At 46.2% G+C, this 27,230-nt stretch overlaps 8 protein-coding genes across 8 annotated transcripts; 4 read left to right on the forward strand and 4 right to left on the reverse strand.

Moving 5' to 3' along the window:
- Positions 1–166: 166 nt before the first annotated feature.
- Positions 167–5,039, forward strand: LOC108050783 (little elongation complex subunit 1). The gene is made up of 2 exons (XM_017132642.2): positions 167–1,703; positions 1,761–5,039. The coding sequence occupies exons 1-2, from the start codon at positions 389–391 to the stop codon at positions 4,940–4,942; spliced, it is 4,497 nt and encodes a 1,498-aa protein (XP_016988131.2). The 5' UTR covers positions 167–388; the 3' UTR covers positions 4,943–5,039.
- Positions 4,946–10,648, reverse strand: LOC108050784 (golgin subfamily A member 4). Its single transcript, XM_017132643.2, has 8 exons — positions 10,444–10,648; positions 10,168–10,255; positions 9,928–10,103; positions 9,673–9,876; positions 5,880–9,596; positions 5,745–5,816; positions 5,523–5,639; positions 4,946–5,460 (listed from the first exon to the last, which is right to left on the reverse strand). Exons 1-8 carry the CDS (start codon positions 10,525–10,527, stop codon positions 5,443–5,445), a joined length of 4,476 nt encoding a protein of 1,491 aa, XP_016988132.2. The 5' UTR covers positions 10,528–10,648; the 3' UTR covers positions 4,946–5,442.
- Positions 10,649–11,647: 999 nt separating this feature from the next.
- Positions 11,648–17,246, reverse strand: LOC108050787 (ATPase inhibitor A, mitochondrial). Its single transcript, XM_017132646.2, has 4 exons — positions 17,228–17,246; positions 16,971–17,045; positions 16,546–16,690; positions 11,648–11,948 (listed from the first exon to the last, which is right to left on the reverse strand). The coding sequence occupies exons 2-4, from the start codon at positions 17,018–17,020 to the stop codon at positions 11,820–11,822; spliced, it is 324 nt and encodes a 107-aa protein (XP_016988135.1). The 5' UTR covers positions 17,021–17,045; positions 17,228–17,246; the 3' UTR covers positions 11,648–11,819.
- Positions 12,116–14,118, forward strand: LOC108050785 (protein yellow). Its single transcript, XM_017132644.2, has 3 exons — positions 12,116–13,085; positions 13,144–13,893; positions 13,950–14,118. The coding sequence occupies exons 1-3, from the start codon at positions 12,675–12,677 to the stop codon at positions 14,079–14,081; spliced, it is 1,293 nt and encodes a 430-aa protein (XP_016988133.2). The 5' UTR covers positions 12,116–12,674; the 3' UTR covers positions 14,082–14,118.
- On the forward strand, positions 15,106–16,514 carry LOC108050786 (protein yellow). The gene is made up of 2 exons (XM_017132645.2): positions 15,106–15,391; positions 15,444–16,514. Exons 1-2 carry the CDS (start codon positions 15,196–15,198, stop codon positions 16,484–16,486), a joined length of 1,239 nt encoding a protein of 412 aa, XP_016988134.1. The 5' UTR covers positions 15,106–15,195; the 3' UTR covers positions 16,487–16,514.
- A 645-nt stretch (positions 17,247–17,891) lies between the features above and the next one.
- On the reverse strand, positions 17,892–19,223 carry LOC108050764 (serine protease grass). Its single transcript, XM_017132602.1, has 4 exons — positions 19,019–19,223; positions 18,618–18,666; positions 18,373–18,560; positions 17,892–18,318 (listed from the first exon to the last, which is right to left on the reverse strand). Exons 1-4 carry the CDS (start codon positions 19,077–19,079, stop codon positions 17,921–17,923), a joined length of 696 nt encoding a protein of 231 aa, XP_016988091.1. The 5' UTR covers positions 19,080–19,223; the 3' UTR covers positions 17,892–17,920.
- A 788-nt stretch (positions 19,224–20,011) lies between these two features.
- LOC108050792 (protein virilizer) lies at positions 20,012–26,194 on the forward strand. Its single transcript, XM_017132664.2, has 6 exons — positions 20,012–20,167; positions 20,228–20,904; positions 20,963–23,850; positions 23,922–24,618; positions 24,681–25,742; positions 25,804–26,194. Exons 1-6 carry the CDS (start codon positions 20,102–20,104, stop codon positions 25,976–25,978), a joined length of 5,565 nt encoding a protein of 1,854 aa, XP_016988153.2. The 5' UTR covers positions 20,012–20,101; the 3' UTR covers positions 25,979–26,194.
- Positions 26,102–27,107, reverse strand: LOC108050794 (5-formyltetrahydrofolate cyclo-ligase). Its single transcript, XM_017132667.2, has 3 exons — positions 26,771–27,107; positions 26,459–26,714; positions 26,102–26,395 (listed from the first exon to the last, which is right to left on the reverse strand). The coding sequence occupies exons 1-3, from the start codon at positions 26,960–26,962 to the stop codon at positions 26,163–26,165; spliced, it is 681 nt and encodes a 226-aa protein (XP_016988156.1). The 5' UTR covers positions 26,963–27,107; the 3' UTR covers positions 26,102–26,162.
- Positions 27,108–27,230: the final 123 nt, after the last annotated feature.

Here is a 27,230-nt window from a genome sequence, read left to right on the forward strand (position 1 = left end):
CATACATCTAATGACAGAAAAAGTCGCTGCTCTTACCTATTCGCATAAGCTCCGATGTGTGTTGACAGTATTGAGTAGTATTGTTCAGCCCTCAAAACATACCTAAAACCTATCGATAGTTACGTTTTGGGTCAAACTATCGTGTCTGTGTCATCGCTAAGGGAAATGTTTTGGTGAACCGGCAGGAAAAACGCGGATTATTGTTTTAGTTCTCTGTTTTGTGTATTAAATCAGTAGAGCCGCAACTAAAGATTGTCCTACTACAGCCAGAATTGCGATCTATATGGAAAAATGACAACTTACGTTGGTTTTTGTAAAGTTTTCGTGCGTCAGTAGCGCTTAAAAACGCGACCACGTGAAATCCAGCAACAACAAGTCGGCCGAGACCATGGATTTGTCAGAGTTCTCGGACATCAATATTGATCATCTCCTTGGTTCCACCGCACCGCTCCAAGATGGCTTGGTGGTACCATACAGGCAGGTTCCACTCCCCAAGATTAATGATGATATTCGGACCAGGCGAATCCGGTTGGCCCAGCGGATTGCCCAGAACGACGAGCTGATCCGCCAAATAAAACAGCTTCAGGTCCAGAACAAAAAGCTGGTGGACCTCCAACGCACCGCCCAGGAGGTGACAGATTTGTATCAAAAGGAGAAGCAGCAGCGAACTGAGCTGGAAAAGTCCTGTAGGCAGATTAGCGAGCGTTGCGGGGAATTGGAGAAGGAGCTGGACGCGCAGGTGCTTAACTGCGAAAATTTGCAGGAGAAGCTGCAGGTCAGGGGGTTGCCTGTGGATGCTAAAGATGTGCTGTCCTTGATCATGCAGCTGGCCCAGCGATTGGGTGACGATTGTGGACTGTTGCGGAGGGACCAGAACATCTTAAAGAAACTGAAGGAACACTGCAAGGCGGTGGATATAGTTCTTCCAACGCCAAAGAGTCCCAATCAACGAAGCAAACGGAAAAGCCATCAGCCTGGGGTCAACCAATCTACGCAGACCGACGTGGAACCCGTAATAACTAAGCCCCTTCTTTGTTCTGTGGCTGTGCAGGTGGAGAATCTAATTGAGACCCGCAACCAGGGCACGCAGCACAAAAACACTACCACCACCAGGGGCACTACCACAGCCTCTTTCATTAGGCAGCACGATGTGGGCACCTGCTTTCCGGAACCAAAATCCCTTCCTAATGTGCGGCAGATACTCGATGAAATGCTCTCCTGGCGCGATAATATTGTAATTGAACCGATGAGTACACTGAGTGATCCGCAGGCGGAGTGGGAGGACATACCCACCACAGCGAGTGTGACTACATGTACCACTCTGTGTGATATACACCGGGAGATTGACTTTGTGTCCGAGCTGCCATCGCAAATCAAAGTGTCGGCCTCACGCCCACCCTCGCGAACCATGTTGGACAGTGTGAAGGAGGAGGCCAGGTCCTCCAGGGAGCTCGCGAAGGAGCTGCTCAACTTTCTACCTCAAAACCAAAGCTGCCTGGCCAATCTGCCGCCGCATGCCTTCGAGGAGCTGTGGCAGGTCTTTGGTCAAATGGTGCTGGGCCTGCTGCAAAGGCGCTCCAACCCGACGGTGGCCACGCCGCCCACCGTCAGCCAGGCGGACTTCACAAGCTGGCTGTATGAGCTCTATGAGGGCACGCAGAACCAGACGGAGCAGATCTCGAGTAGTAGCGCCAGCAAGAGAGGTAAAACAGTCAAATACATATCAGTAAGATGGTTAATTCACTCCACATTCGTTTTAGATTTCGCCACTAGCACAGATTGCATGGACGTTGGCACGGATCCCATCATCGAGTCGCCCAACATCAGCCACGGCGGAGATGTTACGCCAATTCGTCTGCCCTCCAAACCCAGAGGACGAAAGACGAAATCTAAAAAGCGCAAAGCGGCTACAATACCAAATCCTACTCCAAAACGAAATTGTTTTGAGAAGGAGCCAGCATGTCAGGAAAAAAATATTGAATCAGAAGAAATAGAGCATGAACAAAAGCCAGAAACGGCAATCCAATTTTTAAGCAAATTGAATAATTTTAACATGGCCAACTGTGATAATCTCGATATGGATTTGGATGAGGAAGAACTGTACCTCCTTCAGCTGACATCCAACGCGAAAGACCAAGTAAATGACAACGAAAACTTGGAGGATGAGGTTCCCGAAGACTTTGAAAGCCCTGCGGAAAATGCTGAGTTCCTACTGCAAGAAAATAAAGAAAAACAACCTATTACTCCAGTCCACAAAGAGAAAGATTTATCTTTAAAAGATGATGACCAAAATAACGCTAGTATAGAACTCTTGCACATACAAGATAAAACTAAAGAGCTTCTGCCTAAAAAACAGTTGGACTCGGAAGTGAATATTTTTAAAGAACCAGAAATCGAGTCAGAAAAAAAAGAGAAGATTATAAAGTTATCACAGGTTGCTACGAACGGAGCGATTCCATCAAATCTATCCACATTTTCCAGTAATTCTGCTGTAAAATCAAATGTGAGGGAAGAAAAATGTTCTGAAGAAATGCTTGATTTGGAACTGAGCACTTGTGAAGTGCGAGAAAAAAAAGCAGAAGTTCCAAACGGAACAGAAAGACTTAATTCACCCTTGCTTAGCAGAGACTCAAATCCTGATAACAGCATAAGGAAAAATGTTGAGAAAGACAACGTGCTGAAATTTAAATCTTGCAATGATCCGGAAAGCCAGTTAAACCAAGAGGATATTTTACCAAGTTTAAATACATCCCTATTCGGAAGTGATTCAGATTTAGAATCCGAAGTGAGCGAAGAGCAGATGAATCCCGAATTTTGTGTATCGGATAATGATTCTGATGATATTAAGGCGGAGTGTGAAATTTCTCATGACCAACCAGATTTCAAAAAGCGGTCCATTTCTTCCTTGTTCGGCAGTGATTCAGATTCAGATGTAAACGAGGAGCATGCACTCAAACTAGAACTAGACCAAAAAGTTCTCAGAAATGAGCCGGATAAATTAAATTTATTTAATTTACCACTATTACAAGATGATACAGACTCTAGTGCTGCAGAAGAGTCACTCTCCAAGGAACAGGCCGATAAGAAAAATGAAAGTGAGGTTAGTCAAGAGCACATGGTTCTTTCGCACTGCCTACCTTCACTCGCCCATGCCGATTTAGTTGCCATAAAGCCACCATTACTTATCGAAAATTTTGGAGTTGTAGTTAACGAACACCAACTGCCCAAAGAGCAAACGAGTTCAAAAGCCACCTCAAACTTAAGTGATGAATCTGAAGATGAGCAGAGTCTGGTTATAGACGAAGAAACCTCCGTTAAACAACCAGAGGAATCACCATTCCCTCGTCCAGTGCCCACTAAAAGAAGAAAAGTACAAAATGAGATCAAAACACTTTCGCCAACTGGAGTAACTCGCTTAACTCGTCAGAGAGCCAAGCAACTTCTTAACGAAGGGAGTGCAGGAAATGGACTATCGCTTGTGGAGCAAATAAGAAATCAGTTAAAAGAAGCATTAACCAAGTCGGAGTCTTCAAAAAACACGAAGCTAGAATTTAAGCCCGTGGAGTCTAACAGACTAATGGCAGAAGAGGCACACACTGAACTGAAACCCATTAAGCAGACCAATACAATCAGCGAAGAGTCTCCAGCCTCTCCCGTTTCCGAACCAACGGAAGATTTTTTCGATCCACCAACCAAAATTCCCTTGGAGCAAGCTGCTTGCAGGCAGCAAGATGGCAAACCCAAGTCGATCCTACAACATGTAATTGACGTGGGGAAAGGGGTCAAAAGGCCTAGCAACACGAAGAAGAAAACTTTAGGAAAATCACAACCTCGACTTTGCTCCGCAATAGGCAAATATCTTCAGGAGACTATGCAACTAGAGTCCACCTGCAGTGACTTGGCCCTGGAGATTTACCAGCTGACCAAAGATGAGGCCGTGATTGTCAACGCCATGATAACGGTAATCTGCAGGATTGGCACCGATGAGCATCCAGTGGAACGCCTGTTGAATGCCTTGAAATATTTTGATTTCACGCAGAGATTTTTGTCTGAGCTGGAAGAGCGGTTGTTCCGGAATACCAAAGAGCGACCGGCCATTGAGTTGGCGCTGAAGTACGTAAATCTTTACTTGAAGGCGGTGTCGCTACAGGCAACGCTGTCGGCGGAATATGAAAATCCCGCAAGGCTACTGCTGGCTAAAATACTGTATCACTTTGACCGGGATATGCCGCCACTAGTGATTGAGCTGTTGCGCCATTTTCCCACGGTCCTCCCACATCGAGAACAGCGGGATTATGATCATTCGGATCCCCTTATCACAGTGATTAAGCATCTACTGATGGGCCGCACGTACGACATGCAGGATCCAGATGGAGCCGAACGGCTGCTGCTATCCAAGCTGCGCTTTGAATACCACTTCCAACCTTTTGAGCCCACCAAACAGCAGGTGCTGGACAACCTGGTGGAAAAGTTAAAGGCCGGCCGACTTGAGCAGCTGGGCTACGCCTTTGCGCTCTTCTGCCGGCGCTCTTCGCATCTCAAGGTGCTGGATAGCGTACTGGGAAAACATTTAATGCCGCTCGCAACCAGTTACTGTGATCTCGCTGCCCAGAACAAGTCATACGATGCCCGGCTCGTGAGTCTGCTGCAGTGCATCTCTTTGGTTCTGAAACCACTGCCCCTAGATACTGATATATCCGCATTCGTGGGGTTCTTGAAACGGCTGCTCGTGGCAGTGCCACGATCTGAAGTTCAACTGCCGGCCGTGCAGGCCTGTCTACGTCTGCAAAGATTCGGATTCACGTACACTTTGGATGCCCTGAAGGACTTCAGGCCCAGCTATCAAATGGATCCGCTAACGAGAGCCATGTTCCGATGCTTTGCGGAGCGGAAAAAGCAGTTCCGTCAAGTAGCTGCTACTAAAAAGGCTTCAAAAGATTAGAGATTCCTTTGTATGAATTGCAACTATTTATTTATGTATGTAATTGTATAGAATTTGAATTAAACTAAATGCCAACTGCGCTGCGAATCTTTACAAATTTCAACTTATAACTAAAATACACAAAACGATTGCACTAAGGTTAGATTGGGGTTAAGTGGGGAATATGATATATGGATTGTACGCAAATGAATGACGGAAACAAAGGAAAGCGTAATCAAAATGTACAAAAGTGCTTAGCATGGATTTGGACAGAAGTAGCTATAGTTAATTAGTGGACTGTACAATAACATTGATCTAGTATGGGGTTTACACACATCAACTGCTTCTACAACTCGAAATGCCTGCAGTATTAGCCGGAACCATCCATCCCATCTGTCGGATGTGAGGTATAAGGTACTTGTGATCTCGGGCCAATCATTCCGACTTCATTTGAGGTCTAGAAGCGTCGCCGGGCAGGGCTCCCAGTTCCAGTCTCCGTCGTAGAGAGCATTCAGTTCATGCTAGATTAGCTTGTTTAGCTGGAATAGTAATGTTTAAATAAGTTCAAAATAAAGATTGATAATATAGTGTCGGTTTCTACCAGCGATCGTCGCTGATGCTCCTTTTCTAATGCAACTTGGGCCTGCTGGGGCGAGAATTTAAGCACCGCCGATATCACCTTGACCAGAGTCTCATTGTTTGTGTTGCCAGTCAGGTACTGAAAAAATATATTTTCAAGTTATTCTCTAACATTAAAACATTTTTTGTTGATATGTGTGTAGGGGATGATTATTCTCTAAAACTTCATCACAAAATATATTACCTGGAACATGATGTTGCGCAAGTATTCAAACTCCGTATTAGCTGGAACAGCCTCGCTGTGCTGCATGGATACCTATCAGCGAACCAAGATAAATTAGTAATTGGATGAAAATATTCACCGCTAATAAAAACTCACCAGTGTTTCATCCAGTTGCCGCGAAAGCTTCGCATTTTGCAGCTTTAGCCGTTCATTGGACTGTTCGAGTATCAGGTAGTTCTCGCATTTTTGCTCCAGGAACAGATTTCGATTCGTAACGTCCTGCACCTCGTTCATAATCTCCTTGAGCTTGGCCTCCAGTTCCGCTTTTTCTCCGGCAGCGGCAGCTTCCTGAACGTTTTTGGGTGCCATGCTGGCCAGGAGTTGCTGGGCCTGAATGCCCGCACGCAAGGCTTCCAATTCGTTGATGCGCTCGGCCATCTGCTGGTTATTCGCCTGCAACTCTTCGATCTCCTGCTGCATATTGGATTCCGCGCCGTCACTCTTGTGCTTCAGATCCTCCAGTTCACGCTGTAGGCGCTCGTTAAGGCTGCGCAGGCTGTCGGAGTCCGATGAGGCGGATGACTGGTCCTTGAGACTGGTCACCTCTTGGTTGAGGCTTTCCACTGTGGCTTGCAGTCTGTTTTGTTCTTCTTGGCTTTTCGTTAGTTCGCTTTGTGTATCCTGGAGTAGCTGCTGCGCTTGGAGGAGATCCTTTTGGACAGCGTCACTCTGATCTGTAACAAAGCTAGCGTGCTCCTTCTGCCGAGTTAACTCGACTGCCTGCTCCTCAATGGCTTTTTTCAGTTCAGAGCATTCCGCCGTTGCTGCCGCACTTTGTGTTTCCTTTTCTGACATTTGGACGGCATGCTGTTCGGCCTTCTCCTGGAGAACATACAATTCGCATTGCAGAGATTTTAGTTTTTCTTTAACTTCCGCGGCTTCAGCCAACTCCTTCTCCAATTGTTTGGTGTGCTTGTTAAGATACTCATTCTCGATTTGGATCTCATCGATTTTGGCTAACTTTTCGGAGGCATCTACCTTGTCCTTTAGTTGACGATCCCTAAGGGCCATGGCTTCTTGGAGCTCCACCACTTGTCGATTTTTCTGGGCCACGGATTCCTTTACTACCTCCCGTTCCTGGCTGTGTTTGATCTTTAACTGATCCATTTCCAATTGCAGAGCATCGTTGGCTTCGTGAAGACGCTCCACATCAGAGTTGGCGGCACTCCAGCGAGCTTCCAAGGTGGCAATCTGTGCGGCAAAGGAAGCACTAGTGGCCTGAATCTTCTCCTGAATGCCCTGTTCTGACTGCTTATGAGAGTCAAGTTGCTCGCGCAGATTGCTGATCGTGGCCTGCAGCTGAGACTCGCTCTCGGTGTTCTGGGCTTCCAATTCGGCGCATCGATCGGCCTGGTCGCTCAACTGCTGTTCCTGTTCCCTCTGACGTTCTCTTAATTCCAACAGTTGTTGTTGCTGTTCCTCCAGATCTCTCTCTAAATTGGCCTTAGCCTGCTGCAGTTCCTCACTGGCCACCTGGATGCAGTCCAGCGTATCTTTGGTCAGCAGCTTGTCTTTCTCGTAGGCATCGCACTTATCCTGCAGCGTACGGTGGTCGTGATCCATTAGCTCTTGGGCATTTTGGAGCTTCGAGTGTTCGTCCAGAACCTGTTGCATCTTTACCTGAATCTTGCCCATCTCATCTTGTTTGGCTTGCAGCTGGGATTCCAAATGATTAGTTTGCTCCTCCAGCAGACAGTTGCGCTCAGCCAACTTAGTATTTTCGCTTTGGATCTCTTCCAGCTTGGCAGCGGTGCGCTCATCTTGGGCACTGCTGTCCACCTGCTCCTGCTGGAGCGACTCGATGTGGGACTCTAGCTTGCGCTTTTCGCGCTCCAGTTCGCTGTGAGAGTCCTGCACCTGCTGCATTTGCGCCTGCATGGTGCCGATCTCCTCTAGAATTCCGGTGACGCGAGTTTGCAACTCCTCCTTCTCGCTCTCCACCTGCCGGGAGTGATTAATTCGATCTGCCAACTCAGATTGCAAAGTTTCCAAACGTGCGCTTTGTTCGCTTGATTTTGCCTGGTGCTGCTCGTGTTGCTTCTTTATCTTGTTTAGCTTGTTGCCGCTGGCTTTCAGTTCCTTTTCCTTGGCCAGAAGGCTAGCCCTACTGGTGGCCAAGTCCTGACTAAGTGCCTCCAACTGGGCTTTCAGAGCAGCCACAGTGTCGCTCTCCGAGTTAGCGTGCTGATCCTGCAGGATTTGAATCTCACGCTGCAGTTGCTCCAGCTTGAGCTTATGCTGTTCTTCCAAAGAGGTTTTCTCTGAACTCAAAGCGGCCAGTGATTCGCGCTCCATTTCCAGGCTTTTTTCCAGTTCAAGAGTATGTTGCTCTCGCTGCGATTGAAGAGTTATTAACTCTTCCCTGGCCTGATCGAGTTGAGCCTCCCAGTCGTTTTGTTGATGGCGCTGGACAATTTCGAGCAACTGATCGTTTTGCAAACGCATGTCCTGCAAACTGTGCTCACTTTCGGTCTGAAGGGCATTTAACTGTTTCTCCAAGGAAGAAGATTGCTCTTCTTTAGCCGAGAGTGCGGCTTGAAGAGCATTCAAACTGAGTTCTGTTGAGAGAAATTTGGCTTCGGCTTCATTCTTGGCTGCTTCCAGGTTAACTAGTTTTTCCTGGACATCAGTAAATTTAGACTCGCAATGTTCGTTGACCTGGCGCAATTTCAATAAATTTGATTCGTGTTCCTCGGTAACAGTTTTTAGATTTTTCTCCAATTTAGCCAGCTGTTCTTCTTTTGTCTTGTGATCGTTCCGAAGTGTATTCAAAAGTTCTTCTGTGTTTAATAGCTTCGATTCAGCTTCCTCCTTGGCGGCTTGTAGTTTCCTTAGCTGATCGTGTGCTTCGCTGTTTTGAGACGTGCTAGCTTCTTTGCTTTGTCGAAGTTCGTCCAAGTTAGTTTCGTTTCTCTTTTTCAGAATATCCAACTGCTCTTCCAGATTCTTCAACTGTTGATCCTTGGCTGAGGTTTCGCTTCTAAGAGATTCCAAAAGTTGCTCCTTGGTCGATAGCTGCGATTCGGCTTCCTTTTTGGCTGACTGCAGTTTTTGCAACTGTTCGTTTGAATCGCTTGCTTGGTTTTCACGATCTTCGTTCTGCTGTTGCAGATCCTTTAATTTTTGCTCGCTTTCCGTTTTAATGGTTTCCAGTTGTTTCTCGAGGGCAGCCACCTGTTGCTCCTTGGTTGCATAGTTTCCTTTCAGGGAGTTTAGCAAGTGCTCTGTGGCCATCAGTTTGGCATCGACTTCCTGCTTGGTGGCCTGGAGTTTTCTAAACTGTTCCTTGGCTTCGTTGCTGTGGGATTCTCGCTGAGACTCCAACTGCTTGAGCTTCTCCTGCAGCTGACGCACCTCGTTGTCCTTGTGCTCCAATTCCGTGTGGATAGCCTGCTTTGTCTGGGCTAGCAGCAGGACATTCTCCTCTTCCTGCTTTCGGAGCGCATCGTACTTTTCCGTCACATCTTTAAGTTGCGCTTCTCGCTCTTTAAGTAATAGCTGGAGATTAGAGGCATCTTCACTGGAACCACCATTTTCAGGAGGTGCCGATTTGCCGGTCGACTCATCTAGGTCGATGAGCTGCTCCGTGTCCAGCAAATGGCCGCTTCGCTCCAGAGCAGCAGTAATATTTTCCGGATTTTCGCCGAGCAGCTGGAGTTTCGTCTGATACGCCTGCATCTTGCAGCTCATGTCGTCCATCTCGATGCGTAGCGCCTCCTCCAGATGCGCCTTGGCCTGCTGCTCCAGAGTGCACTGTTCCCTCAGCTCGCTTATACGGCGCAGCGCTTTGTCTTGCGTCTCCACCAGCACCGACTGCAAAGCGATTTTATCGAAAACATAAGTTACATTGGGTTTATCAGTAGGACCGATAAGATAGACAGATAGATACCCTCGCCTTGGAACTGTCGCGCTCCAATTCTTTGTACTTTTTGGCCAAATCCGTGTAGCGACAGCGGTACTTGTGATAGCGATCCAGGGACTTCTTATACGCATCGTAAAGCTGGTCCTTGGTGATCACATCCAGCCGTGCCGTCGAGGCAGAGTCGTCGAACTCGCTGCTCGTCTCGTCCAGATCCGATTGCAAGTGGTACACCTGAATTTTATTTAATGAATAGGGGTTTTTTTAATGCCATTAAATACTTACGGCTGGCGCTTCATAGGTGGGCAGGCGGAAGGACACATCGCTGGCCATCGACGAGTTGGACAGCTTGCGGGTCCTGGAGGTGGCGCCATTCAGGGATTGGGTCGAGCGTCCTCGTAGAGAAGATGCACTTGTGGCCGGCAGTTTCTGGATGCGATAAGGCGAGTTCTGAGGCGTGTCTGTGGGGGTGGCAAAGATATGAATGCTTGATAACGAGCTCCTAGTGACTCATGGAATACCCACCCTCTTCCGTGATGCTGAAGAAGTTCTCAGTGTTGCTGGTGTTCGTGTCCGAATTGGGTGTTGTGCTCGACGATGAGCTCACGGCGGCCTAGAAAAAAGACCAAAGCCATGAGCAGCTGGTCACTTCACTTGTCTGTCGAGAAATGGGTCACAATTGCACTATTTCCGACCCCTTCCCAGCATTACAAGCACACAAACAATCATGTCGGTGTGCGTATGTTTTCCTTAATTTGCATTTTTCATCCGCACACCTCCCCCGCACCAACCCTAAAATACCTGTGCAGCATTCGCAAATTGCTGGAATTTCGACGGCGACGCCTTCACCTCTTCAATCAGTTTATTTTTTAGGTTGGCAAACATTTCGAGGCTCGGTTGCGCTATTTATCAACTGCCTGCGCTTCCTGGTTCAAGCACTATTTAATTTTTAATTAAAAAACATCTAAATAAATACGTGTCTGCAGATGTTTCTCCAATGGTCACACTGCCGATAAGCGCATGTGTTATCGATAACAAACAAAAAAAACTTCTTAACGGGGTAAACAGTTGGTGACGAACGCATCCTAAAGACCCAACAATTACATTACCAAATTTTTTTTGGATAAAAATTGCTATTTATTAGAAATATATTTTTGTACATACATTTTGTTGCTTTTAATATAGCATGCTTCTGGAAAATATTTTGGTAAACACATGGAATCATTCCACCAGGGATGTTTTACAGTGAATAATTAATTTATAATGGCAGTAAATAAGTTATTATTTTTCATAAAAGTATCTATTAAAAATATAACAATTGTTTTGGACCTTTTTTTTTAACATGAGCAGTAATTTGTATTTGGTGTGATTTGTCTCCTACGTGGACGCCTGTTCATTGTTGCAAGCCAGTTTCGGCAGGTGGCGCCGGTAAGCCAAAGTAAACATCGAAAATCCGTTAAATTTTAATCTTGTTTACTCCCATAGTAAAACCTGTCGTTCGCCCTTTGAATTCTTTATATTTCTGTTCATGTATAGAAAGTCTTTGCATTCCAGTTTTTCCATCAACACTATTAATTGTTTACCCGCTCAAAACTGAATGAAAGCTGAACGAGTTTGCTAATTAAGCAATGATTTTGCATTTTTATTAGTCGCTGTGTTTGGGGAATATATATTTGGAGGGGGTTTTCAGGGGTTACTGATTCCCAAACAAGAGCTAACTCAAATAAACAATATTCTTGTGAATCACATTATACCTTGCTCTAATTTATAAAAAAAATCTGCAGTTCAAATAAAGCTGGTATCTTTTTGCACTTGGAAAAAATAAAAATGATAGTATTAATTAAACACCTAATATTTCATTTGGGAGTAGATATTTGTTATTCCTCTACAAGTTTTACTGGTTGTAAGCCCCTGACCAAATCTATTAACATCAAGAACCAGTTGGAGCACGAGCCACTGATGTGCTTCCGAGCTATCATCTATTACAGTAAGATTTATGTCCAAATAAGCCTTTAAAATATGGGTGTTTTATTGATGCGGTATTCAAATACATTAAACATTTTTTGGATCAGTACACAGTGAGCAGTTGGGGAAATACAAAAGAGAGTGAAATGCAGTTAAGTAAATGTCTCGAGTTAGCACATCTGTGTGGTCACTTTCTCCCGCAGATTCCCATCTCACTTGTGCAGGTTGTCGAGGAACTCCTTGTGACGCTGAATGGCCTCCTCGTGCTCCTTGATCTGCTGATGATGGAACTCAGCCTGGTGAATCTGGTCGTTCTTCAGGCGATCCAGCTGCTCCCTTTGCTGCAAAAAAGCAAAACAAAAAGAAATTTGTGATTAGCCGGTGGAGAAAACAATTAGCAATAGCAAGTCGTAAAAAAACTAATTACGGGTTAGCTAAGCCCGCCCACACTTGGAGCGTCTCATCAATAATGGACTGTCATTATTAGCTGCCAGTCATATAAGAGGCTTTGGTCTAAGCTGTTCCCAAACGCAAACAATTCCACCTTTTTAGACAACGTATAAGATCAAATATTTGGTTAACAATTTTAGCACGAACCTGTCACACGGACCCACAAAAAATGTAAATATCGCTTTGGAGACCAAGAAACGGGCAACATAATAAAGAAGGTGTGCGAAAAAAGACCGGGGGAAAACCACTTGCCAGTGAACCTGAATCAGCCTCTATAACAACATTGCTTGCCGTTCTGTCTGCTCATCTTCTGCCGCCCAGAAAAGCCTGTTTTCAGTTGATAGTTGGCTTCCGTTGAGAAACGACGAAGAAAGTGTTGGCTAATCGGGGTCACCGTATTAAATTATTGCGCGTTCTAGGCCGCATCTGGCCAAATATCAATAAAGTTAACACTGTTAATTGGCCGTCGACATCTAGACAAAGCCGATCCGCGTACCACTCTCTTCAATCTCCGCCAGCGGCTCTCTTCCACTTATCAGGCCCCAAAAAACCAACTTGGTTGATAAGCAACTGCCCCTAGTTCGACCAGAACACTTTGAGTCGGACTCTGCTGCGGAATGGAGCCCTTCCTGATTTTGTGTTTTTCCCTGTCATTGACCCTTGCCCAGGGTTATGGCCCTGGAATTGGAGGATCGCGTCCCGTGCGCACTGTGGAAACGATGACGCAGTGGCGCCAGCTGGAGTACGGCTTTCCCACGGCCCAGGATCGGGAGAACGCCCAGTCGGCGGGTAATCTGGTGCCGGAGAATGGTACCCCCATCGATGTTCAGGCGCAATATATGAACAATGGCAAGACTAGGCTGTTCACCACCATTCCACGGTTCGCCACCGGTATTCCTTACACACTGGCCACCGTTTCCGAGACGCAGGCCAGGAATGGTCCACTTCTGCAGCCGTATCCTGGCTACTCGTGGCATAATGGCAACGGCGAGAACTGCGATCTCATTACCTCTGCCTTTAGGGTGGCTGTAAGTTGGAATTTATTACAGATTGAACGAGATATTCTAGGGATTAAATCACTTCCAGATAACCGAGTGTAACCAGTTGTGGGTCATTGATTCGGGTGTAATTGGCACCACCCAGTACTGTCCGCCGCAGTTGCTCCAGTTTGACCTAAGTACCGATCGCCTGCTGCATCGCTACCGCTTCCCGAACAACACTTACATCGCCAGTGGCTCCCTTTTCATCACGCCGAATGTTCTGGTGCATGATCCGCCGCCTAGGGGCTCTTGCAGTCGCACAATGATCTATGTGGCCGATGTGAGTTATCACGGCTTGGTGGTTTACGATCACCAGGCGCAGACCTCCTGGCGTGCAGAGAACCGCTTCATGTACCCCGATCCCGATTACGGCCACCACACTATCGCCGGCGAGAGCTTCAATCTGATGGATGGCATGTTCGCGCTCAACAATGACAAGCGCAATCTGTACTTCCATCCGTTGGCCAGTGCCAGTGAGTATTCCGTGCCATTGAGTGCGCTGAATAGGCAGGAGAATTGGGCCAATGGACCGGAAGCATTGCCGGAGCAGTTCACCCTGCTGGGCAGGCGGAGGAGCGAATGCGCCGCATCCGCCATCGATGGCAGGAACAACGTCTACTGCGTCACCTTCAATCCCATCAAGCTTTTTGTCTGGAACGTGAATACGCCTTATAATTCACGAAGCTTCGGCAATCTGCCTGCCAAGTCAGAGGACCTACAGTTTGTGAGCGGCATGAAGGTGGTCCGGAACTCCGATGGACAGGAGGAACTCTGGATGCTTTCCAATCGCTATCAGGTGGGACTGAACATGCAGAATTATGTGTAATATTAAACCTATCTTTCTTCCTTTAGAAAATCGCCGCCGGTACGATAAAATCCAACGAGGTTAACTTCCGCATTTTGCGACGCAAGTTGGATGACGTCCAAGGAGGCGTTTTCTTTTCAAACGATGACGATCTAACCAATCGTCTGGTGTTTAGCTAGTGATTTACTAAACCAACAAAATAAATATATGTAAATATTTGTATGGTTTATTGGGTGAAAATTCCATGTGGGTAAGTAGGAAACGCAATACTACGGGAATTTTATTATCGCCCTATTCTTGAGTTGTAAATTATGTAATTGGAAACAATATGCAAACATTTACATTTTTTGTGTAAAACTCTTTTCATGAAACAGCTAAAATGGACTACTGCCGATAAGATTGGTTTATATAATCAAAGATGCTTGTTAAATGTAAATTTTCTAATTTCTTTAAAAAACTACGAAAAGTCGAGTTTATTTGAAACGACTTAATAAGTTAATTTTTTTTTTCTAAAAACAAATTATTTAAAGTTTAATTTACAGTTTTCTTTAAATTTACGTTTTTTAAAACGACTTGTTAAAAATCAGAAGATAACAGCTGAAATAATATACAAATGCGTGTGTATGACTCAAATGAAAGCAAGTGATTAGTTTCGGAAACATAAATATTTGGTTTTGGTTCCATCTTAAATAATTTAAGCTGGACTATATGCGTTCATTACGTTTACGTTTGAATTTCTTGGGGCATACAAATTGAGGCAAAGTTCGGGGTCACTGTTATCGCCAGATGATTGTCAAGTCTATAATCTCAAGCAACAACTAAGAGCCATATGAGTCCCACGCGGGTTTGGGAGCCTGAATGTCTTGAGATTACACTTGATTTGTCACTACCAACTGACCTTAACCGATTCGGGCTTCTGACGACAATTGCGATTTGTTACCATCAACGCTTGGGACTGGATTGCGAACTAAATTGTATTGACTGGATAATTTATAACACTTAATGGGGCGATGAACTGATCAATCGCACCAAATGGGTGGCGTGCATAATTAGCCAACACAAGCAACTTGTTTTCCGAGGTGGACACCAGTAAACAAACTGCCACGGCTCGACCAGAATTTCAGTGCACAACATTTTGTGTGTGCAATTAAACCAGTTACAAAAGCTGACCCGCTTAGCCTGCCGAGTGGCTGGCTGGATTAGAAAGACATGGGCCAGCGGACCGTCGCGCATGCGCAGTATCCGCTTGGACTTTAAGTGGTATAGTCGGCGCGAAAGTGAAAGGATTGCGACATGCTGCGTTTGATCCTAATTGCAGCCTGCTCTGTCTGTTGGCTAGCTGCATCTACCCAGACCTTGGAAAGTGTTTTTGGAGCCTACAACCTTGAGCTCGAGTTCCCATCGCCGCAAGAAAGGGCGCGAGCGATTAAGGAAGGCCTTTATGATCCAGGCAGCGTGATCCCCATCGATGTGGATGTTTACTACAAACGTGAGAGTTATTTTCTCGTCTTAAAAAGCTTCCTTAACATGATATATTTTAGATGGCGATGCCACGCCCTCGATTTTTGTGACCATTCCGCGTTTTGCCAAGGGTGTGCCCTACTCCCTGGCCTACGTCTCAAACGAAATGCGTCCGAATGGCACCCTTCTACAGGCTTATCCCAGCTACGAATGGCACAGATCTCATGGAGCTGATTGCAATGGCTTGACTTCTGTATACCGGACGCATATAGACGAATGTGGACGGATATGGATTCTGGACAGTGGTGAGATTGACTTCATCCAGCACTGTCCGCCGCAGCTGTACGCCATTGACTTGGAGAGCGGGAAAGTTGTCCATCAGTACAAAATGCCAAAGCGACTGTATAAGGAGGGCGTGAGTCGTTTTGTCACGCCCACCGTCGAATTGGATCCCCAAAACTGCAATGTGGGATTCGTGTACATGGCGGACTCCATTGGGGATGGAATTGTGGTGTACGATGTGGCCGCCCAGCAGTCGTGGCGGATTGAGAACAAATTTACGTATCCTCATCCTGACTTTGGAACTTTCACCATAGCCGGTGAGAGCTTCCAACTGTGGGATGGCACTGTGTCGACCACTCTTACACCCCACGGATTAGATGGCCGACGGATGATGTACTTCCACTCGCTGTCAAGTGAATGGCAGATGGCCATCCCGTTGGATGTGGTCAACAATGGCAGCAACTGGCGGCTGAACGATGTGAGCGCCGCCCTTGATCAGTTCCAGGTGTTGGGAAAGCGAGGAAGTCAGTGCGTGGGAGCGGCCATGAGCGAGTCCGGTTTTCTGATCTGCGGCCTCGTTCATCCAGCTAGCATTTTGGCCTGGAACATCCGCACTGCGTACACCCATCAAAATCTGGTGATGCTTGTAGAGGATGAGCAGCGTTTGCAGTTCGCCAGCGGCTTAAAAATCGTGCGGAACCACGAGGGCAAAGAGGAGCTATGGGTCCTGTCGAATCGGCTGCAGAAAGCCTTTGGCGCGGGATTGGATTTCAAGGAGATCAACTTTCGCATACAAAAGTGTGGGGTTGAGGAGCTGCTCAGCGGCAGACCGTGCTACTAATTCTGCTGCTCAATAAAGCTATTGAATGATGAAATGGGCTGTTCTTTGGGTTCACTCACCTTCTTGTAGAAGTACTCCTCCTCGCGGGCAGCCTCAAGTTTGCCGAAAGCTCCGCCAGCTTCGCGGATGGAGCCGCCGCCGCCGCCACCTCTGCCGGCGCCACTGCCAAGGTCGCCCACCTGGCTGCCGCTCATCTTGGCCAGCCTGCAAAACGGGAAAAGCGGAACTTATAAAATCTTCTTTCGGCTTTGTTAAGTTACGCAACAGTTAAGTGAAGTCAGCATAGAATTTACACACACACACGCGCAAAGTGAAAGCGATTTCGATGGGATCGAAGTAGCTTATCTTATCACACATTGAGGAAAATGGAAGTGCGAGACATACATAACACTTCATGTTTAATGAAATTTAGTATTAGGAACTCTTCTAATTTTGTAAACCGTTTCACAGGTTTATAAATTATATATATATATATATTACTCACTGCATTCCAGCGGGATACAGGCGGGCTGCGCTACGACGTATAACGAACATTCTGATTGGTTTTAAGGTAGATATACTGCAAAGAAGCAATAATATAAAAGTTGTTAAATTAAGTCTTCTATAATAAACTGAAGCTAACTGTAAAACTGCCGCTTCAAAATGCCGAGTGCATTCAACTTTTCAAAACAGCCAAGACGCAATAAAACACAGATATTTTTAGCTTTTTCTTTGTTTTTGTTTGCGTAAAATATACCCTACATTGGCAAAGAGTATCTATACGCAATTAATGCCGAAATAATGCGGAGCGGTTGAACTTTACTTACTTGTTTTTTGCGCGACGAAAGTTTATAGAGGTGGATGATCCTCGATTCCAGCATTGGTAATATCGATGTTTGACAACTCATCATCGATATTTTTCCATCTCTAACAGGTATTGAAGCAAAAAGTCATTTGAACTTCAATGAGCGCTTAAGTAATTCGGCCGAGCTGGCATCACGGAACTTGATAGCTCGATAAGTTCCGATAAGGCTTTCGAATATCTTTAAAAAATTCGAATATAAATTTAATTTGTAATTTATATTTTTTATCGCGAACATTTTTGATTAAATACATACCCATTATGGTGGTAAAATCGAATTTACTTAGTTTTTGTGTGCAATAAATGTGTATACAAATTAACAAATTTTATGTTTAAGTTGTATGCCTTGCGTAGCGGTCTCGATCTTTCAGTAAAAAATAATAACTTGTATGTAGTTTCAGTTGGAATTATGATATTTATAAATTCATATGTTATTTGTATTTTATTAATCTCGTTCAGAGAAGATTCAAAATATAAAAAACTTGAACAACTTTTTTTTTAATAAATCCAAGTCATTTTTTTAACGCCCTTAAGAATAATTGATAAGTTTGCTTTATTGAATGCAAGTGATTTTTTTTATTAACAAAAACATGTTATGGAGTTAAGTTTGCGTTTATAGTATCGACGATCCAGCCCATATGGTACATTACACTTGAGTAAACCGTTGCGGCATTACAGAGTTCTGATCCTACGCTGACAATACCGAACTGGAAAGTCCGATTTCTTCCTTCGAAAGGTATCTCAGCGCTCAACGGGCCCCCAGAATCTCCATCACATGTGTCGCTATCCTCATTATAAGCACACAATTCGGATGGATGATCTAACCTTTTAAACTTTCGACTGCAGCGCCAATTGTCAACATGAAATACGGTGGCTGTCTGTAGTTCATTGGGGTACCCACCGGATTCAGTCTTACCCCAACCGGTGACATTATATGATGGAATGTATGTATGTTGGCCATTGACGAGGAGGCAAATCGGTCTGACATAGTCTAAAAATTTGATTTTAGTTCAGGAGTTCCTTGTTAGCTATAATGTTTAAATACCTGAGAAAAACACCTGTCTTTCCATTAGAAGCAGGCCTATGTCAAATATATATTTGCCTGGATTATAGTAATATATTGGGTGCACCAGTCTTCTAATGACATTAAGTTCGTAAGCCCTATCTATGCATCCCGATGGCGTGCAATCCCTTCCCGGATGCCTTACGTTGTATTCGCCCAAGCGGACCTTCCTGAAAAGAGAAAAAATAAAATATTTGTGGAAAATTTCAAAATATGTGCTTTCTTACAAAGGAATGTAATATTCAGGAATGCAGTGTGCGGCCGTCAAAACAAAACCTGGAAAAATTAAATAATTAAAATTAATCATATGATTTTTGGACCAAAATATCGCTATCAATATCACATCCGAAAACACATTACAAATATCTAGCCTTCTTAACAACTAAGTAAGTCTAAGAAATTTATCTTCCAAAAATTTAAAAAAAAAAAAAATTTCGAAATATTAACAAATAATAAAATTAACATTTTCAGATGTATTTAAAAATTAAAAAAGTAAAATGGTTTGATATATTAAATATTAATAAGAATATAAATTATCCAGACGATATTGATATATTGATATATTTTGCCTTAAATATAAATCGACTGATTCTAGAAACGAAATCAATTATAAGATTTAAATACATACGAGAGGTGATGAGTGAGCCGCCACAACTCCTTTCGGTGCGATTTGCGACTAACAAAACCATCCATGGATTCGAAAATATGTTTGCTTTTTTGGCTCTAGTCAATCGGAAGCCGATACTCGTAGTTGTTTTTCCACATTGGGATTCGAGTAATGAGCCCGATCCTTCTGCCTCAATAAACAGGCAGACCAAAACCGCGATTCCCGCTATGACGACTTTCATGTTATTGCAAAGACTGAATGATTGCGTACCGTGCGACTAATTTATATATGCATTTTGATCTTGATAAGAAACGTATAAGTGTTATATATATATGTATATATAGAATATATTTTTGGGTTTATTCAGTTTGACTCCTGTGCGATTTACTTATTATAGGTTTATTTTGTTGATAAAGACTTCGACCTTAAGAGTTCTTAATGGTGAATAATACATAATTTGTTTTTTTTTTTCGGAGAGTATAATTAGTTTGATTGTAACGCAGTAATACATTTTGATGTTTTTTTTTTGATCGGGCTTCTATAACTGCAATATAAGAGAATTGTACATAACACAATTTTTGAATATATTGAAATAAATTCATTTACTCAAGATATTTCCTATGACACGAGCTACGGCTATAAAAAAGTAACCTTGTTTGTTTCTAGTTCAAGGATTCATACACAGACATCTACTTTCCAAACATAAAATTCTTATCTCATGTTTGCAATTTTGCAATAAATTTGGCAGCTGGTCTTCTTCATAGAATTTTCTAAATCGAGCTTATCTCCTTTGCTTCTTTATGCTATTAACTTATAAATACCTTATTACTCTCCATTATATGTTTATATTGGCACAACGAAATTAATTTATTGATAAGGAACAGAGTATGCAGATTATTTTGTTTCTTGCCTGGTTTTCGAAATTTAACCGCCAAGACTGATATAAAAATCGATTAGTTGACAGGTGTCGCTTTTTAAGAAATATATCGGAATTAATTTTCAAACCTGGTAACACTGCGGCCTCATTTGACGCCAATTTTTCTTAAACATAAATAGGAACTGGTGGATTCTGTCGATTAAATTTCGTATTAAAACGCACCAGACATGGCCGAGGTTGACGATGGGTCCGAGTTGCTATTTTTCGACACCTTCTCGCACGAGGAAGTGACGGTAAGCGGCCGCAAAGGCCTCTACAAGGAGCAGTCTCTGACCCGCACTCTATTTCCATAGGACATCAATTTGGATCTGGTCCAGTTTCCCAAGCCGGTCTTCATCACACAGGTGCGGATCATTCCCTTGGGGGCCCGTGTGCAGGCGGACTTTCCCGGCGGCGTTCGCCTGGGAGCCACAAATCCCTCCAAGTTCGATCTGGAGTTCTTCGTCAACGACCTGGGAATGCCGGCTGCGTCTGCCTTTGAGAATCTCGGTCTGCTGCGGTACAATCAGAACGACTGCATCCATTTGGACTGCTCGCAAGAGAAGATCGTTACGGACGGTTTGGTGCTGCGAGGCTGGTACAGCACCATCACCCTGGCCATATACGGTATCTTCACAAACTCTGTGACTGAGCCCATTGCCAGTCCTACGCTGCCCTGCGAACCTGTGGGCCCGGAGATAAGCAATCTAAGTGGCGAGGTGCTCCTGCAAGATGATGTGCTGAAGGACGAGTGGCAGGAGCCGATGCAGGCCGAAATGCTTGCCGCCCACAAGGGTAACGTTAGCGACTACGACCCGGAGGACATGGAGTATGGCCTGTCGCGGGATCACTACCACCAGCATGCAGATGAGCAGGAGCCGCGCGAGATGCGTCGCCTGCGACGCTCCACGCATTCCACGGACCACTCACCACCGCCGCCAAGAAGATCGCACACGCACTCGGAGAGCAACGACCGGGAGTACATCAGATGGTAAGTGGTGGTGGGCCCCCTTTAAAAGATTTCAATATACAAAGGCCCTTTAATTCAGTGCACGCGACAAGGGCTCCAGGGATTGGTCGCGATCGCCGGAATACTCCAGTCATCGGTCGCGTCGCAAGCGCTCAGAGAGATCACGTTCCGACGTGGACGAGCACAAGTGGCCCAGGACGCCGCCTGCGTCAATTGACTCACCCACGCGGCCGCGTTCGCCCGATACGATGGACTACGATGACGACGACTCGCGCTCTCACTATAAGATGCAGTCTTCACACTACCGACACTCCTCGGAGTCGCTGCATCGTGGTGATCGAGATAGGGAAGATGAGGATCGATCATGTACCCCGCAGGAGCAGTTTGAGCCCATTCTTAGTGACGACGAGATAATCGGGGACGACGAGGAGGACGATGCAGTGGACGCTGCTGCCATTGCGGAGTACGAGCGGGAACTGGAGGCCGCGGCGGCCGCAGCGCCCCCTGCCATTGATGCTTTCGAGCCTTGGCAAAAACCTCTATTGGTCTATGAAGGGGATATGACTGCCCACTTCAGCAAGGAGCTAGAAACTCTGAAGCTGCTTTTTAAAAAGCTGGTCCTGCAAACCAGATGCGAGAATGTGACTGCCTTCAGCGAGGAACACGGCGCGAGTGTGGACGAGAGGGAGCAATTTGTGTACTTGGGAGAGCAACTAAACAATCAATTGGGATACTTGGCCCAGCACTTTAAGAGGAGGAACTTTGTCCTGCAGCAGTTCTTTGGTAACGATGAAGTACATTTACGTCAGGCTGCAAACGTGCTTCAGATTGCCCTGAGTTTTCAGGCTGCCTGCATGCAGCCCCAGCCTGCCTTTAAGATCCGGCACATTAAACTGGGTGCCCGAATGGCTGAGCTGCTGGGCAGCAGTGAGGACCTCTTCCAGCACTTGTTAAAAGAGCATCAATTCGACACATTTGAGGCAGTATTCCAGTTGTATCACGAACCGTACATGGCGCTGTCCATTAAACTGCAACTTCTCAAAGCCGTTTACGCCCTGCTAGACACCAGGATGGGCATCGAACATTTTATGGCTTCGAAAAACAATGGCTACCAGATGATAATAGAGTCCATCCAAGCCGCTAAGCTGACGAGGACAAAATATGCACTGCAGGCAATCATTAAGAAACTGCATTTGTGGGAAGGACTAGAGAGTGTACAAATCTTGTGCCGACGGCTCTTTGTGGACAGGATTATCATTCCTGGTAATCAGGACCAGATGGAGGAGACTGTGATAATTTGTCAGCAAATAGAGTTCGCCTTCGAAATGCTAATGGATGCATTGTTTTCCAGCCAGTTGAGCTATATGCAACCGCGACGCTTTCTCCCTGTGTCCAAGAAGTTCGAGGTGGTTACCGATCCCACGGCGCAGCGCGGCTTCGGAAATGCCCTCCAGTCCTATTTGGGACAGAATTTTTTGGCGGAATCATTGCTGGTAATGTTGGGAAACTGCAAGGAATTGCCGGCCACCACCTATCTGAGTATGCTGGACCTAATGCATACTCTTCTCCGTTCCCATGTTGGTATTGATTACTTTGTGGATGATGCTTTTCCTGTTACGCAGACAATCGTCGCTATTTTGCTCGGATTGGATGAGGTGCCTAGAAATCCTGAGGAAAAGGAGGTGAAGCCGGAGAAGTTAGAGCCCGAGGACAAGCCAATGGAAGTCACTGATGAAGCTGTGGATGCTGGGGGAGAGAAGGCAAGCTTAGTAAGCGCAGACGAAGAGGTAAACCCTGCTCCTGTCTCGGCTCCAGTTCCTGCCTCTGCACCTGTACAACAAATGCGACCCAGACCGATCCTTCGTCCAGTGCTGCCACGCCTTGCCAGACTGGGTATCGAAATGTCGTACAAGATGCAGACACGTTACCATCTGGACGCTATTGTCTACGCAGCCGCTGCTCCCGAATACGATTCCGTCAAGTTGGCCACCCATATGCATGCCATTTACTCTCAAACCTGCGACCCCGCTGGACGCCAACACACTGTGGAGGTGCTGGGTTTAAATAACAACCTTAAGATCTTCATGGATTTGATTAAAAAGGAGCAGCGCCTGCAGACGCAACGCCAACTTAGTTCCCCGGGCACAAAATACAAGAGCCCGGTGTTGAGTTATGCGGTCGATATGGTGGACGCTTGTGTCCGCTATTGCGAACAGCTGGACTACCTAATCGAACATGGAGGAGTGATCCTGGAGCTGGCCAAGAACCACGAAACCTTTGAGCCATCGGTATCGGCGGTGTTGCAGGAGATGTACGTGTACATGAAACCCCTTGAGGCTATTAATGTATTCGTTTATGATGACATTATGCCGCTGGTGGAGGTGATAGGCCGATCTTTAGATTACCTGACCACGTTCCCTGGAGATTTAATTATGGCCCTGCGGATTTTACGTTACCTTTCCATCAGCAAGCCGGTTGCGGGTCAAAAGGCTCCTCCTGTGACCGAGGAGCTGAAACATCGCTTTGTGGCCCTCCAATTATATGCGGCGGATGGTGTCCAGCTTTGTATTCAAATAATGGAGCGATTGTGTGCCTACTTCGAGCAGCCAGGTGCGCATGCACCTGCCTTGATGACCATCCAGGGTGTGCACTGCTGCCAGATCATGCTGCCCACGCTCCAGATCCTCCGAGAGCTGCTATCCTACGCGATCTTGTGTAGAGATGGCACTTATAAGGACCTCACTGCCATCGACCACCTTGTGAAGGTGTACTATCTGCTCTATTACTACCCCACGCGTTGTCAGGCGGGACCCGAGGTAGAGCAGTGCAAGATGGAGGTGGTCCAGACACTCCTTGCTTATACTCAGCCCAATGAACAAGACGAGGAGTCACTGCATAAGTCACTATGGACGCTGATGATCAGGGAGGTGCTTAAAAATGTCGATGGTCCAGCACACTTCATTCCAGGTAAGCTTAACTCTGAAAAATACACCGCGAAATTACAGATTTCATTATTTTATATATGTCATTTTAAACAGGACTCAAACTTCTCGCGGAGCTGCTACCTCTCCCTCTGCCGATGCCTCAGCCACTTTGTGACCAATTGCAGCAGCAGCATAAGCAGCGCCTAATCACCGAGCGGAAACTGTGGTCCGCCCACCTGCATCCCCAGAGCGGACAAATTGCAAAGCTGGTGGAGGCACTGGCTCCGTCCAGTTTCCCGCAGCTGTCGGAGCTGCTGCAGCGAGTATGCATGCAACTGTCGGATTTGGCGCCCAACATGACGCTGCTCATCGCCAAGACTATAACGGAACTGCTGTGCAATGAATATCAGACGTCCAACTGTATTCCGACCACCAATTTGGAACGACTGCTCCGTTTCTCCACGCGTCTATGCGCCTTTGCTCCGTTAAAGAGTTCCATGTTGTCAATACTATCGGGCAAGTTCTGGGAACTTTTCCAGTCGCTGCTGGCATTGAATGAATTTAACGACGTGGTATCCAACTGCCAGGAGGCTGTCCATCGTATTCTGGACAGTTTCCTTGACTCCGGAATTTCGCTTATCTCGCATAAGTCTACGGCCTCGCCAGCACTCAATCTTTCTGCGGCATTGCCTCCAAAGGAACTGATTCCCCGAATTATCGATGCTGTTTTTAGTAACTTAACCAGTGTGGAGGTCACCCACGGTATATCTATTCTGGCGGTGCGCAACCTGGTCATCCTCACAGAGCATGAGTAAGTTTAAAGTTTGAGCAAATTTTTAAAACTTGAGAAAATAATATAATTCTATCCGGCAGCTTCACCTTCTACCACCTGGCACAGTTGCTGAAGCAAAAGATCACAGAGTTCCAGGCATGGATGGAGCGCGTAATTCTTCACAACGAAACGGTGGAATACAACGCCAACATCGAGTCTCTAATCCTGCTGCTACGTTCTCTAACCCAAATTGAACCGCCGCCCACCATGTCAGCTATGCCGCATCGCACCCTGAAACTGGGCGCCACAGAACTTGCCCAGCTAGTGGAGTTTCAGGACATTGAACTTGCCAAGCCTCCTGTACTTAGTCGCATTCTCACCGTCATGGAGAAGCATAAGGCGGTGGCCAACGAGGCAGCACTAAGCGACCTTAAGCAACTTATTCTGCTTCAGGCCTCCAAGCAGGAGATTATCGCAGGAACCAGTACTGAAACGCTAACTGAGGGTGAGGGAGAAGTCAATCTCGCTGCCACTAGCGGCAGTGGACCTCTGACCGTGGAACCATATCTGCCACAGGCCGAGGGCATAGTCACACAGTACGAAGCGCGTCCAATCTTCACTAGATTCTGTGCCACCGCCGAAAATGCACAGCTCACGGCTCGCTACTGGCTGGATCCGTTGCCCATTGAACTAATTGAGGACATGAACGAGCCGATCTACGAGCGTATTGCCTGCGATCTTACGGATTTGGCAAACGTGTGTCTCAATCCGGACTTGAATGTGGCTGGGGATAGCAAGAGGGTAATGAATTTATCCGGCTCACCGCAATCCAATCGCGAAATGACCCCGACCGCCCCCTGTTTCCGCACTCGGCGCGTGGAAGTGGAGCCAGCCACTGGTCGACCAGAAAAGAAGATGTTTGTTTCGTCAGTGAGGGGTCGTGGTTTCGCTAGACCTCCACCGTCCAGGGGCGATCTTTTCCGCTCGCGTCCACCCAACACATCAAGACCGCCCTCCCTACACGTTGATGATTTCCTGGCCTTGGAAACTTGTGGCGCCCAGCCCACTGGACCCACAGGCTACAACAAGATTCCCTCCATGCTGAGGGGCTCTAGAGTGGGACGCAATCGGGGATCCCGCATCTCGGCGGCAGCCGCTTTCAGGTAGAGTGCATTGTTCTCTATTTATAGGCTTATCTCCAAGTGAATTTCCTCTTTTTAACAGGCAAAAGAAGCTGATGCGCATCGGTTCGCCCTCTAGCTGGGCAGAGTCCTCCGGATCCTATCGGTCAGGCTCGGACTCGCATTTCAATAGCAGCGATTCCCACTATTCGTCGCCCCACTACAGTGGAAGATCGCGTGGGCGTGGCCTGCGCTCCAGACCATCCTACTTGAGATAGGAGGATATTTCCGCTCAACAGCCTGGTTCCCAACTCCAGTTCACATAGACATATAGTCCGAAAACGAACAGAACTTCAGAACCAGGTGGTTGTTAATTAAGCAGTTTAACTACAGTACTCAAAAACATTTGCAGATTTTGTATTAGCTTACTGTTTTTTCCCCAATTTGTATATAAGCTTAAAGTTAATTTTCTGTAATTACACTGTGCAAACGGACGTCGTGCGACTCCATTGGCAACTCCTCATTGCTTATGATCTGCTCGTTAAGGGCAAGTGCCATAAGAGAGATCTTCTTGTGCGGATACTTGTCCGCGTGCTGCTTCAGGAACTTGTCGTAGTAACCCATTCCATGGCCCATGCGAGCTCCCGTGCGGGTGAAGGCCACCCCAGGCACAATGAACAGATCGATGCCGTGTCCTGCAGTAAAGAAATACATATTTAGCTAAAAATGGAGGACTAAAGGAAGTCTATATAACTCACCATTGGTCATGGCATCTTCACGCGCCTCCTTGAAGTCCGGCTGCTTGATGTTCCACTTGGTCAGCGGGAGACTCTCGTACTCGTCCATACCGCGCAATCGAACCATCTTCATTTTGGTACCCTCGTAGGTGGGCACGAAGACCATCTTCTCCAGGCGGAACATCTCGCAGAGCAGCTCCGTGGTGTCCAGCTCAGAGGTGGTGCTCAGGTAGATGCTCACCCGCGTTGACTGCCGGAAACTCTCGCTTTGTAGCACCTGGTGCGAGGGCATCGAGCGGATTAGTGATAACCTTAAACCTTGTTCGTCTTTACCTTGGCCGTGACTGCTCGGGATTGGCGGACAATGGACTCCGAGTCCAGGCTTTTAAGGGCATCCTTCATGCGCTTCCTCAGCGCTATTTTGAGGGTATTTTGGAACGTCGCCATTCCCGCTGGTGGATCTTGTACTGCACGCTCGTGCGAACCGGTGAGAACTGTCCCCATCTGCCTTTCTAGCGCGGGCATCTGTAGGTCTACGGCTCTCTTATCAGTTACACTGCCCCACTGTTATCACTGTTGGTGGTTCCTCTTTGGGACTTTGTTCGTAAACAAATGACAGGGGAGAAGTCTGCCCCAAAAAGTTTAGATTTCCAGTGCATAGCCCGAAAAACGATCAGCTGATCAGAGATGGAAGTTCTTTGGTTAGGTTTTAAAGATTATGTTAAGGCAACTTCGTATGTGAGTATGTTGATTTTCAATCAAATTATGATCTTGCATAAATGCATAGAATGCT

This window comes from Drosophila rhopaloa, unplaced genomic scaffold (assembly GCF_018152115.1).
Source record: "Drosophila rhopaloa isolate 14029-0021.01 unplaced genomic scaffold, ASM1815211v1 contig_115, whole genome shotgun sequence".
NCBI lineage: Eukaryota > Metazoa > Arthropoda > Insecta > Diptera > Drosophilidae > Drosophila > Drosophila rhopaloa.